The sequence below is a fragment of the Acanthamoeba castellanii genome, assembly GCF_000313135.1.
Source record: "Acanthamoeba castellanii str. Neff unplaced genomic scaffold scf7180000084763, whole genome shotgun sequence".
Taxonomy (NCBI): Eukaryota; Discosea; order Longamoebia; family Acanthamoebidae; genus Acanthamoeba; species Acanthamoeba castellanii.
In genome coordinates, this window is record NW_004457323.1 from 112104 (window position 1) to 123221 (window position 11118).

Here is an 11118-nt window from a genome sequence, read left to right on the forward strand (position 1 = left end):
GTGGGAACGAAGGTGCTGGGCAAGAGGGGCAAGCTGCTCGTCGACATATTCCTGGTGCGGCACACCTACCCACCGTGTTTGGCCACCGCGCCCTCCGCAAACCTTCGTAACACTCACGTCGTCGTCGTCGTCGTGGCACATCAGGTGTTCACACAAACCGGCTTCTGCATTGGCTACACCATCTTCATCGCCAGAAATATCGATTCGTTCATGCCATCCGAAATCCAGAACCTGCACCTCCTAAGCGTACCGCCTTCCTCGTTTCTTTTTCTTTTTCTTTTACTTTGTTTGTTTCTTTTGCGATCGACCAGTTGCGCTCTCTTCACTCATTCACATCGTTACAGGAGGGAGTGAGTATCGTCTCCATCGGCATCACCGTGGCGTGCGTGCTGCCGCTCTGCTTCGTGAAGAAGGTGAAGCAGCTCAGCGTGTTCAGTTTGATTGCCGATGTGACTCTGGTGGTGGGAATGGCCATCGTGCTCTACTACGATGATTGCAGCGAGGTCTACAACATGGAGGTTCGAGCCCAACACACACACACACACAGCACACACACACAGCACAGCACACACACAGCACACACACACAGCACAGCACACACACACACACGGCACACTGACGTGCTTTGCGCAGGGCATCAACTGGAGCGGTCTTCCTATTTTCTTCGGTCTCGTGACCTCCTCTTTCGAGGGAATCGGCCTCGTACGTCTTCTTTTCTTTTCCGTTTTACTCCATGTTACATGCGTGCGTGTGGCTTGGGCGCTAAGAGTCGTGTGTGCGTGCGTGCAGGTGGTGCCGGTGGAGCGCACCATGAACAAGGACGCCCTGCGATATCCGCTCTTGCTCGACATCGTGCTGTGCCTGGTCACCCTCATGCTCGGGTCCTTTGGTATTCTCGTACGCCACGAACCCTCACCCTCCTTGCACCCTTCACGTTTGATTTGACGCGTTTCGTCTCACCTCAATCGCACACGGCCCACCAGGGATACCTGACCTACGGCAATGACACCAAGGACGTCATCACCCTCAACCTGCCCGGTGCGAATGCCCTGATTATTATTCTTATGTTCTTATATTATATTTACATTTCAACGATGGTTATTTTATTGCTAACTGGAGCGCTGTTGTTTGTGTCACGTTTGTGTAGAGGACGCTGCGCTGACGTACGTGGTGAAGGTGTGCCTCATCATCGCCATCGTCTTCACGTACCCCATGCAGCTCTTCCCCGTCACCGAAATCTTCGACTTCGTCTTCCTCAAGAAGGCCAGCGAAAACCTGTTTGACGTCAAGGTCAGCCCCTTCTTTCATTCATTCAACGATGTCTGCATAGCGACTGATAATGCAGTGGTTGTGTCGACACATGTCGTGTATGCAGGGAAACTTCATCCGCGTGGTGTGCTGTCTGTTCACGGCGACGATCGCCTTCTTCGTCCCCTTCTTCGGCCTCATCTCGGGCCTCATCGGCGCCCTGGGCTCGTCGTTCCTGGCCTTCATCCTTCCAGGTACGACGCTTGATGTTAATGATGATTTGATGAAGACTTGTCAGTCATCTTCTTCTTCTTCACTCACACACTCACTCGTGGCTGTGCGCAGTGATCTTCCACTTGAAGCTGTTCCATCGCACCTTGTCCTGGTGGGTGATCGCCAAGGACGTAATCATCCTCCTCTTCGGCTCCGCGGCGCTCATCGTCGGCACCATCTTCGCCGTGCGCGACATCATCAATGCCCTCATCTAACCATGACGCGCCACAACTCATATACATTTTTTTCCAAACCTTTACCAACATGACCGCTAATGTGTTGACAACACACACTTCACCACCCAAGACATTATGATGTCGACACACGCAATGTGCTCTGTCCCATAACAATTGCGAATGGGACAGAGTACAAGTGGTCGGCCGTGCCAAGAGGCAAAGCATACGTACCTTGCTGGAAAGGTCTGCGATCACGAAGGCGGACCTTTTAGACACTACCCCCTTCCATTGCACGTCGGTTGTGCGTGGTAGTGGCTACTGCTGCCCCACGGGGTAAGCAGACAGCATAATTTGTGGTCGAGTGGATGGTGCGCTCGTCGCCTGTCCACGCCCCCTTCAACCAAAAACCAAACCAAAGGGAACTTCAGCCTCCCCCCCTCCAACGCCACCCAAACACGGTTTGGAATTTGTTCTTTCAGTTTCGCGTTGCTGACCAAGGACAAAAATGTGGGGTATGCCGCAAAAATCGAGATAATGATTGTTTTTTGCAAGAATGCTAGGCACGAGAGGGACAAAAGGCGCGAATGGAAATAAAACAGATGTCGGCCAGCTTGCGTTTTGTCTTTGCTACGATGAAGTTGTCCGCCCTTCCCGAGAAGCTAGGAGGCAACACTCTCCTCAAAATCTCCACACAAAACTTCACCGGGCGGCAGCACTAGGCCTAGCAGGTCCTGGCCTAGGCCTAGCAGGTAGGGCGTCATCCCAGATAATGGCTGCTGCATTGTGTCCCCACCTAACCCGCTTCTCAAAAACTACCTAGACAACATCGTCACCTCACGAGTTGATGGAGAGGGTGCGCACCATCATCGACCACTCCTGTCTGGTCCGGCGCTGGCCAACTGATTTTTCCCTCCAGGTTTGCAGGTCAAGTTGATCGATTTCGAGTTCAGTCTCTCGCCAGGAAGCAGCACGGACGACGTGGTATGCTGTGGCACGCCAGGGTATCGCGCTCCTGAGTGCGCACAAGCTGCGCGCGACCAAGACTACACAGTGAGCTCCTACACCTTTGCTATCATGTTCCGTCATCATCAGCGCTTACTTGTCCATGTACCCACCTGCTATGATCATATGATTCAGGCCGTGTTGCGCAACGGCGGAGCGGCAGATGTCTTTGCGGCAGGCCTTGTGCTCCTGGAGGAGCTGCTGGACATTCAGTATCTCTACGAACATCAGCGGGAGAGCGAGGCGCTGACTGCCTACCTGGCACAGCTGATGGCCGAGGGCTTGTCACACAAGGAGCGATGCGACCGCCTTGCGAGCAAACTGAAAGCCATGAGGTTGAAATGGTTAGAGACCTTCTCTTACTTCCAGTTGTCTGCTGGCCGCTTATCTCTTACTTCGCAAGTGTTGCGCGGTTATCCGTCTGCAGCGGCAAGCGGCCACCGGTTGTGCTGCTGGGTGAGGAAGCCGGCGCCATGGCGCTGGACCTTGTACACAAGCTCACGCAGCACTCGGTCCCTGCTCGCTACAATGCCGCACAGGCTCTCTCACATCCCTTCGTCGCCCGCGCAGGCGCGCATCGTTGTATTTCCCTTTGAGTCCGACATGTACATGTACATCACGACCTTGATCTGCATTCATGACAACAAGCCATAAGAGTGCACTAAGTTACATTTTATGGCGCTGGACCTCTTGCGCGAACTTACACATCACTTGCTCTCTACACTGCCACACTGGCCCTTTGTTTATGAGGCAACTGAGGGCATAAGCGCCACACTGAAACAACAAGCGTTTTCTAAAGTGGTATTGCAGCGTGGTGGAGAAGTCGAAGGAGCCAGAGGAGGATGGTGACGGCGACGACAACGCGGTCATCGTGGCCATGGCAGCCACAGAGGACCTGCTTGTGCGACGCATCTTCTTGCTGGCGGCTCTGTGGCTGCTGTCAGCGGCTCGCTTGCAGCGCTCACCGTCCGCCTCGCTGGCCAGCTCGCACGAAAAAAAGTCGTGAAAATGGAGATTATTTTATACACAAAAATTCATACACGCCATGAAACAACATCGAACGGGCACCCGGAATAATACTATTTGATAGCACAAGATGGACGCACCAACGATTGTGCCCTCGTTTGCCAGTGCCGCACTGCCCTTTGCGCCGTTCTGCACTCTGTGGATTCCATCTTCTGCACGTCTGCTGGCACTGGGCTGCCGGCAAGACGGGAGTGCATCGCTGGGGGCTCTCCACCTCTACAAGCTGGAGATGCCGGCAGACGACTCTGGGCAACTGCGACTGATGCTGGACGCCGCCAAGCAGGCCGGAGGGACAAAGAAGACGACCACTGGCCTTAGTCGGGCGGGCCTGAAATGCGGCACCTTCGATCTCAGCACACCAAGCGGGCGGCTCCTCGCGGTAGGCGATTTCGAGGGGCGCGTGAGCGTGTGGGACGTCGAGCGTCTGCAAGGGGAGCGCCCCTTGCAGACGCTCTTCACAATAGAGGGCGGCCACGATCAAATCGTCAACTCGATCGACGCTACTCCACATCTCCTTCTCACCGGTACGCACTACGTTCTCATTAATCAAGTACATAATTATCAGAATAATAATAATAAGAACAATAATAGTAATAATGTGCATAACCAGGGAGCAGGGATGGCAGGGCATGCGTATGGGACGTGCGGCAGCGAGGGAAGCCAACGGCAGCAGTGGCCGAGCTGGCCTTCCCCGAGAGCGACTGCTGGGCTGTGACCTTCAGCGGAGCATCACGTACGCGCGTTCAGCCCTCAAACTCACTGATCGCACCACCTGCGCGAGGCGTCGGTTGTGCGACTCACTCACACGCCCGCACGACGGGGCTCGTCCGTATACGTGCTGCGTGCAGAGGAGGGCTTCTTTGCCGGCTATGACGACGGGCGGGTGTACATGGCCGAACTGCGCATGAACGCGCAGCCTCGATGGCAGCACCACCTCGCGCGCAGCTCCGGCATCTGCTCCCTGGACTGTCACGACGTACGTCCTTCGACCTCGAACTGTGTCGTGTGTGTGTGTGTGTGTGTATGTCGTGTGTGTGTCGTGTGTGTCGTGTGTGTCGTGTGTGTTATCGACTACGGCATGCTAATCGGGTGTGTAATGTGCTGCAGGGCAAACTGGTGGCGACAACGGTCGATGACCACTTCACCCTGTTCGACCTGGATCTCACGGCGCCGGCGCGTGGACCAGAGCTCAAGCGCGAGGTCAAGGGCCGCCCGACGCTCCGACCGCCAGAGGCAATGGACGCCACCACGTGGGACGCCCGGTTCAGTCCACACAACCGCGACTACTTCATGACCGCCGGTGCATCTCCTTGAAGCTTCTCTCGCTGGTGCTCGCCTGCGGTGTCTCTCGCTTTCTCTAATGTTTTCTTTCTTTCTTTCTTCTTGTGCCGCGCTGGTGGTGATGCAGGGGGCAACGGGTACCTGGACCTGTACAAGACTGGCAGCGCGGCGGGAGGGCACGCGTGGAACCTGCAGAGCGTGGCGACCGTCGCGGCGGGCACCCAGCCCATCCTCTCCTTCGCCTGGAACCAGGTAGCTTTCCATTTCACGTGTGCTTTTCTTATTTCCGCGTCGCTCACCACACGACACACACACGACACACACACGACACACACACGACACACACACGACACACAAACGACTATTCACAGGCCAAGGAGGGCCTCTTCGCGTTCGCGTCGCTGGACAGCAGCCTGCACGTTGGCTTTGTGCCCACCCCACTGCGATGACAATGAAACGTTCCTTTATCAACTCCTACTTGTGTATCTACACAACCTGGTTCTTGTGGACTTGTGTATCTACACAGGTTCATGTACACTCGCGCGCTCGATTCAGGCCGTGGATTGGAGCGTCCGCTCGCCGTCGGCGAGGTGGTCGAGGTGGTCGAGGTGGGCGGCGGCGGCCACCGGGGCTCTCGGGCAGGTGGAGGCTGCGGGTCCGGTAGTCTCGCAGCTGACGACGTGCGAGCTGAGGCGGCTGCTGCTGGTGGTGGCCGAGCTGCCGCTGGCGCAGGAGGTCGAGGAGCGGCGAGGCCACCCACTCGAGTGGTTCGGCGGCGGCGCTGGTGGCGTGGTCGAACCGTCGGCTGTTTCGACGGAAACGATTCCCGGCGGCCGCCACCACGGGCGTCGTCATGGCCTGCCACACGCGGCGCCGCGGGCTCAGCGACTCCGCTGACGACAGCGTCGACGACGCAGACCCGCCGGTCGGGTCGCTCACGTTGCGCGGCCGATGGGCGACGCCAGCGGTTGACGTAGGGCGAGGAGTCGCGTCGTAGGCCGGGCCAGGGCTCAGCGGCACGGCCGACATCGAGGCCGAAGACACTAGCCACGATGTGGTCGAAGTCGGGCTGGAGCTGGTGGCGGTGGTTGGAGAGGCGGGCGAACCGAGGCCGGCCATGTTGAGGACCGGAACCTTCATCACGTGCCCACTCGCGCTCGACAAGCTCAAGACCTCCCCGACGTCGGCTTCGTCATTCATCTCGACGACTTTCTCCTTCGCTTCGTTCTTTTTGGCCGACGCGTTTTCTTCGACTTCGTTCTTCGGCGCGGGCTTCGTTGTCCTTCGCGTGGGAATCGCGGCAGCCGAGGCCCGGACGCCCTTGTTGGCCATCGCCGCCACGTAGACCTGCCCGATGTCGGCCATGTTGTTGTTGTTGTTCGCCACGCCACCATCGCCGCCGCCATCGCCATTGCCCTCGCCGCCGCCGGCCGTCTTTTCCTTGAGCCGCCGTAGGGAGTTCCACAGCTTCGTCTTCCGCTTCAGCTTCCCCCGCTTCCCCTCGTACGAATCCTTCTTCTTCCCGTCGTTTTCGTACTTCTTCTTCGTTTTCTTTTCGTTCTTCTTCGTTTTCTTTTCGTTCTTCTTCGTCGTATTCGCTGTTGTTGACAGTCGTGTCGTTTCCTGAGACGCGGAGATGGGGTTCGTCGCAGGCGCCATCGCTTGCTTGGAGCGCTTCTTCCGCGCGGCGACCCGGTGCTGCTGCTCGTCGATCATCTCGCGGATGAGCTGCATGTCGCGCAGCCGGCTGCCGCCCGAAGAGAGCATCACCACCGGCAGGCTCTCCCTCGCCGTGGCCCACGACATCTCTGCCGTCGTCGTCGCCATCGCTGTCGGCGCCCTCGGTCGCTTGGCCAGCGTCAGCGCCCCATCCGACGCCGCCGGCGCAAATGCGCGGGGCGGCCGCGGCGGCGGAGCCCTATGTCGCCCCGTCGACAACGACTCGCCGTCGAGCTCGACCAGGCACGGCGTGGCCGGCATCGGCGCCGATGACGACGATGCCACGTCGACCGACGTGGTCCGCCGGCTGCCGTCCGATGGGCGCTCGTACAGCCGAATGGCGGCTTCGCTGTTGTGCATGAGGGCCACCCCGGCTTCGCGCCACTCCGCCTCGGGGTTCTTCGGGGCGATGGCCTTCGCTGTCGGCGACGTCGGCAGTATCGGCACAGGAGAGCTGATGGCGGCCACCTCGTCGGCGGATGAGAAGGGGCTGTCGAGGGCCAGGTCCAGCACGACGGCGGCCGCCGCGGCCACGGGGTCCTCGGCCACGCTCAGCCGCAGCTCCTCGGTCTGGACCTCCAGCGCCTCGACCCCGATCCGCTTCCTCCACACCAGTTCGTCATCGTCCTCCTCCTCCTCTTCGTCGACAGCACTCCCGCGGCGCTCCGTCAATGCGGCGGCGGAGTGCGCCGGCTCGGTCGGCTGTTCCGCGGTCGAGGCGGGCCGAACCACGGCCTGCTGGCGCTTGCGGCGGTTCCGCTTGGCCTTGTTCGTCGTCTTCTTCTTGGTCGTCGTCGGGCGTCGGGCGGGCTGCGGTGACGATGAGTCGGTGTCGCCCGAGGCCTGGCCGGCCGCAGGCTCGACGACGGCGGCGGGGCTGATGCGACGGCGATCGCGATCGCACGAGTGGAGCAGATTATCGTCCTTCACCCACAGCGGGTCCTCCCAGTCGCTCCACTCGCCCGAGTCGGTGCTGGACCACGTCGTCGACGACGATGACGATGACGATGACAGCGATGAGGTGGTCGACGACGCCAGCTCGTCTCGGAGCTGCTGCTCCTCCGCGTCCACCACTGCATCATCGCCGCCACAACCACCATCGCCAAAATCGTCGAACGAGGCAGAGCGGGAGGAGCACTCGGGCGACGAGAAGAAGCCGTCGCAATTGGTCGAGTCCGGGCGGCGGGCGTGGTTGTGGAGAAGGGCCAGCAGGTGCAGCGGTGCCAAGGCGGGCCGAGCCTTGTCCCTTGAAACCTGCGCAGCGGCAGCCCCGGCGCCTGCCGACTTGTCGAAGGCCTTCTTGCGCGTGTGGCGCCGCCTCCTCCCCTTGTCCCTCAGCCGTCTAACAGAGTCAGACATACGTGTCTTGGTATCTAATCTAAACCTCACCTCCTCTAACTTGTCTATTCTCTTCTTCTTTCTCTTGTCCTCTTCTCTCTATCAAGCTTCTTCTTTATTGTCACCTTCAGGGCTGGTGGCAGAAGGAGAGAAGTGTGCAATCTGTAACTCTCCTCAACGCCCGGTGGTACCACGACCCGAGGGGAAGGAAATGTCGTGTGTCCTGACCGCTCTAGGGGTCTGCTTGCCTTTCCCTAAGCTTCCGCTCTATCTCTACCGCGCGTGTGTCCTGTACCATCACATTGTGCAACCCAACTCTTCTGGCGAAATCTACGCGAAACCAATCCAGACCAGTATTGTCTTTTTCATGGTTGGCCGAAACTATTGACCAATCCGACCTCGATCTGAGGAGTGTATGCTTATATGATCGTGCAATGTAATGTAAGCTATGTTGCTCTCATTCATATATACGCTTTTTACAAGTATGAGTGCAACACTAGGACTCCAGGGTTGGGGGCATGCCGGCCGAGCCGTTGAAGTACGTCTTCACCTCGCGGTCGCTGGAGAAGTAGCTCTTCACCTCGCGCCAGCTCTTCTTGATGCCGCCCACCACCTTCTCCTTCTTCTCCTTCTCCTTCTGCTGCGCCTGCTGGTCGCCCCCCGCCGAACCGCTCCGGCTGTCTCCGCTCGCCAGGCCGCCTATGTTGTCGTCGGCCCTCGTCTTGCGAAGACTGCCGCTCCTCTTGAAGAGCCCGGCGGCCTTGTTCAGCGACGAACTACGCCCTCTCCGCGTGGCAGAGGTCGATGATGTCGTGGCCGACGATGACGGCGATGGCGGGGGTGAAGATGTCGTGGTTGATGATGACGACGACAGAGGGGTCGAAGAACTGATCGAAGAGAAGGGGAGTGCCGACTTTGACGACCACGACGATGATGAAGAAGCCGAAGTCAGCGAGGGGTGCTCGGCAGAGATCGCATCGCGCCGCAGCTGCTGCTGGGCCTCGGCCGCTCCCGTATACGACCCCGTCGCGCGCCGGCCGCTCAACAGGCTCCGGAACGATCCGGTCTTCTTGCGCGGCGACAGCACCCCGCTCGCCGAGAATGCCGACGACGACGACGAGTCGGCCGCCAGCGCGAACGACGACGTCGACACGCTCAGCCGGCCATATACTTGGCCCACGCGCTCGCGTTCGATGTTGCCGTTGAGTGCTGATGGCCGCTGCTGGTGGCCGTCTTCGCGCTTGATGACCCAGCTGTGCTTGGCCTTGGCCCGCGGGCTGGGTTGGGCCTCTTCGCTGGGCGGCACCGACTCGAATGTGCGCGACCGGACCCGTCGGGTGCGCGGCGAGGCCACCGCTGCGTCGGCATCGACCACGTTTCGTTCGTCATCGTTGACGTCCTCGCGGCTGCGGCAGCGGAAGATCATCCCCAGCTCGCGCGCGCTCTTGCGGCCGAAGCCCTCCCGCGCCGACTGCGGCATGCGTCGCTCGCGCTCGCTCCTGTGCCGCACCCTTCGCCTCCCTTCGCCGGCCGAGCTCGGCTTGCGCTCGCCGTCGACGTCGACATCGGCGTCGGAGTTGACAGTGTCGGAGTTGTCAGCGTCGGCGTCGGCGTCGGCGGAGCCCCGGAGGTCGAGGGACGGGATGAAGAGGCTCTGGTACTTCTCCCGGGCCTTGTCGCGCCGCTCCAGCATCACCCCGTCCACGCTGAACACCAGCCGGCTCGCCGCGCTCGGGGGCGCCACTTCGTCGTCGTTGACGTCCTTGATTCGCTTGATCTGCGCCTCGCCGCGGCCACAGCCCAACGTCCGCTCCGACTTGGTCCTCTTCTCCTTCTTTTCCTTCTTCTCTTTCCTCTTGTGGCTGCTCTTCTTCTTCTTCTTCTTCTTCTTCTCCTTATTCGGTTCGGGTGGCGCCTCCTGCTCGATGGCGGCCAGCGTTTCGGGGAAGTACTTCTTGAGGAGGTACTCGATGCCCTTCTCCTCCACCACGTCGTCGTCGTCGTCGCCTGCTTTCTGATCGTTGTCGTCGTCGTCGTCATCGGTTCCGCCTTCGTCGCTCGAAAGCTCGGCCTCCACCTCTTCCTCGACCGATCCGTCGTCTACGCCGTCGTCGCCGCCGTTGTCATCATCGTCGTCGTGGTGGACGCCCTTGGACTGGTATTGCCAGGCAACCGATTCCTGGTGGTTGTCCTGGTCCTCCTCCTCGTGAATGGTGTCGACGTCGGAGGCGAGGCTGCCGCCGCTGCTGCGTCCGTCGAGGCTCCAGGCGTCGTCGGCCTCGTCCTGGGCCACGAGCTCGGTCACCTTCCTGGGTACCCGCAGGTGCGACGCCGACAACGAAGCGGCCGGCCACGACCGGGAAGAGATGGGCGTCGACGCAGACGAAGTGGAGGGCGTGGAGAGAGGCGAGCCGGCCCCGCTCTCCTGACCCTCGAACGACAGCGATTTCGACAGCGAGATCGAACGGCTCGATTTGTCGCTCTTGGTCGTCGGTGTCGTCGGTGTGGTGGCGGAGGTGGGTGAGGCGGCAGGTACCACCACCTGGGCGATGGAGAGGGCTGACAGCTTGCGGACGATGAGCTGGGCCGAGCCTGAGCCGCCGCCCATGGTCGAAGATCGGCGCAGGCCCGAGGAGCTCGGGCTTCGCACCTTGAGCGCCTTCACCTTGGTGGCGTCGCCTCGAGCAGCCGGTCGCCTGATCATTTCATCACCCACCAGCCAAGAATGTCAGGAATTTATGTGTAGCGCCACAAGAAGACAAAGATGAAAGATGAAAGATGAAAGATGAAAGATGAAGAGCTCAAGTAGAAAGAGAAGTGGGGTGGGTGTGGTACCGCAGGTTGTCGTCTTTGACCCACAGGGGGTCCTCCCATTCGCTCCACTCGGAAGCGAGGTCATCATCGTCGTCTTCGTCGCCCGAGGAGGAAGAGGCCTCCGAGTAGATGGAGAGCTCGAGCACCGAAGAGTCCTCGCGGCTCATCATGGGCCACCGCTTCGGCATACGTCCCTTCAACATCTTCTCCTTCTACTTCTTTGAAAGTGCTGTGGTGGCTG

General features: G+C 59.8%; 5 protein-coding genes across 5 annotated transcripts in view; 3 read left to right on the forward strand and 2 right to left on the reverse strand.

The window, feature by feature from the left end:
* Window positions 1-1736, forward strand: part of ACA1_238740 (cytochrome b-like heme/steroid binding domain containing protein) — a gene marked incomplete at both ends in the record, with an annotated part of 2138 nt that extends 402 nt beyond the window's left edge. The window contains 9 exons of the mRNA XM_004335284.1: window positions 145-246; window positions 345-518; window positions 634-702; window positions 790-897; window positions 984-1038; window positions 1148-1176; window positions 1219-1290; window positions 1376-1502; window positions 1594-1736. Of these exons, the coding sequence (XP_004335332.1) occupies window positions 145-246; window positions 345-518; window positions 634-702; window positions 790-897; window positions 984-1038; window positions 1148-1176; window positions 1219-1290; window positions 1376-1502; window positions 1594-1736 (879 nt within the window). The remainder of the gene's footprint in view (window positions 1-144; window positions 247-344; window positions 519-633; window positions 703-789; window positions 898-983; window positions 1039-1147; window positions 1177-1218; window positions 1291-1375; window positions 1503-1593) is intronic.
* Window positions 1737-2541: 805 nt separating this feature from the next.
* On the forward strand, window positions 2542-3353 carry ACA1_238850 (uncharacterized protein; the record flags this gene model as incomplete). The annotated part of the gene is given in 6 exon segments (XM_004335285.1): window positions 2542-2550; window positions 2622-2678; window positions 2698-2713; window positions 2863-3043; window positions 3127-3211; window positions 3270-3353. 6 exon segments carry the CDS (start codon window positions 2542-2544, stop codon window positions 3351-3353), a joined length of 432 nt encoding a protein of 143 aa, XP_004335333.1.
* A 442-nt stretch (window positions 3354-3795) lies between these two features.
* ACA1_238860 (monad, putative) lies at window positions 3796-5455 on the forward strand (the record flags this gene model as incomplete). Its single annotated transcript, XM_004335286.1, has 6 exons — window positions 3796-4249; window positions 4336-4458; window positions 4574-4701; window positions 4833-5025; window positions 5134-5258; window positions 5378-5455. 6 exons carry the CDS (start codon window positions 3796-3798, stop codon window positions 5453-5455), a joined length of 1101 nt encoding a protein of 366 aa, XP_004335334.1.
* A 79-nt stretch (window positions 5456-5534) lies between these two features.
* Window positions 5535-8084, reverse strand: ACA1_238870 (uncharacterized protein; the record flags this gene model as incomplete). Its single annotated transcript, XM_004335287.1, has 1 exon — window positions 5535-8084. The coding sequence occupies one exon, from the start codon at window positions 8082-8084 to the stop codon at window positions 5535-5537; it is 2550 nt and encodes an 849-aa protein (XP_004335335.1).
* Window positions 8085-8559: 475 nt separating this feature from the next.
* ACA1_238880 (RhoGEF domain containing protein) overlaps window positions 8560-11118 on the reverse strand; it is a gene marked incomplete at both ends in the record, with an annotated part of 3682 nt that continues 1123 nt past the window's right edge. Inside the window, 2 exons of the mRNA XM_004335288.1 lie at window positions 8560-10759; window positions 10899-11089. Of these exons, the coding sequence (XP_004335336.1) occupies window positions 8560-10759; window positions 10899-11089 (2391 nt within the window). The remainder of the gene's footprint in view (window positions 10760-10898; window positions 11090-11118) is intronic.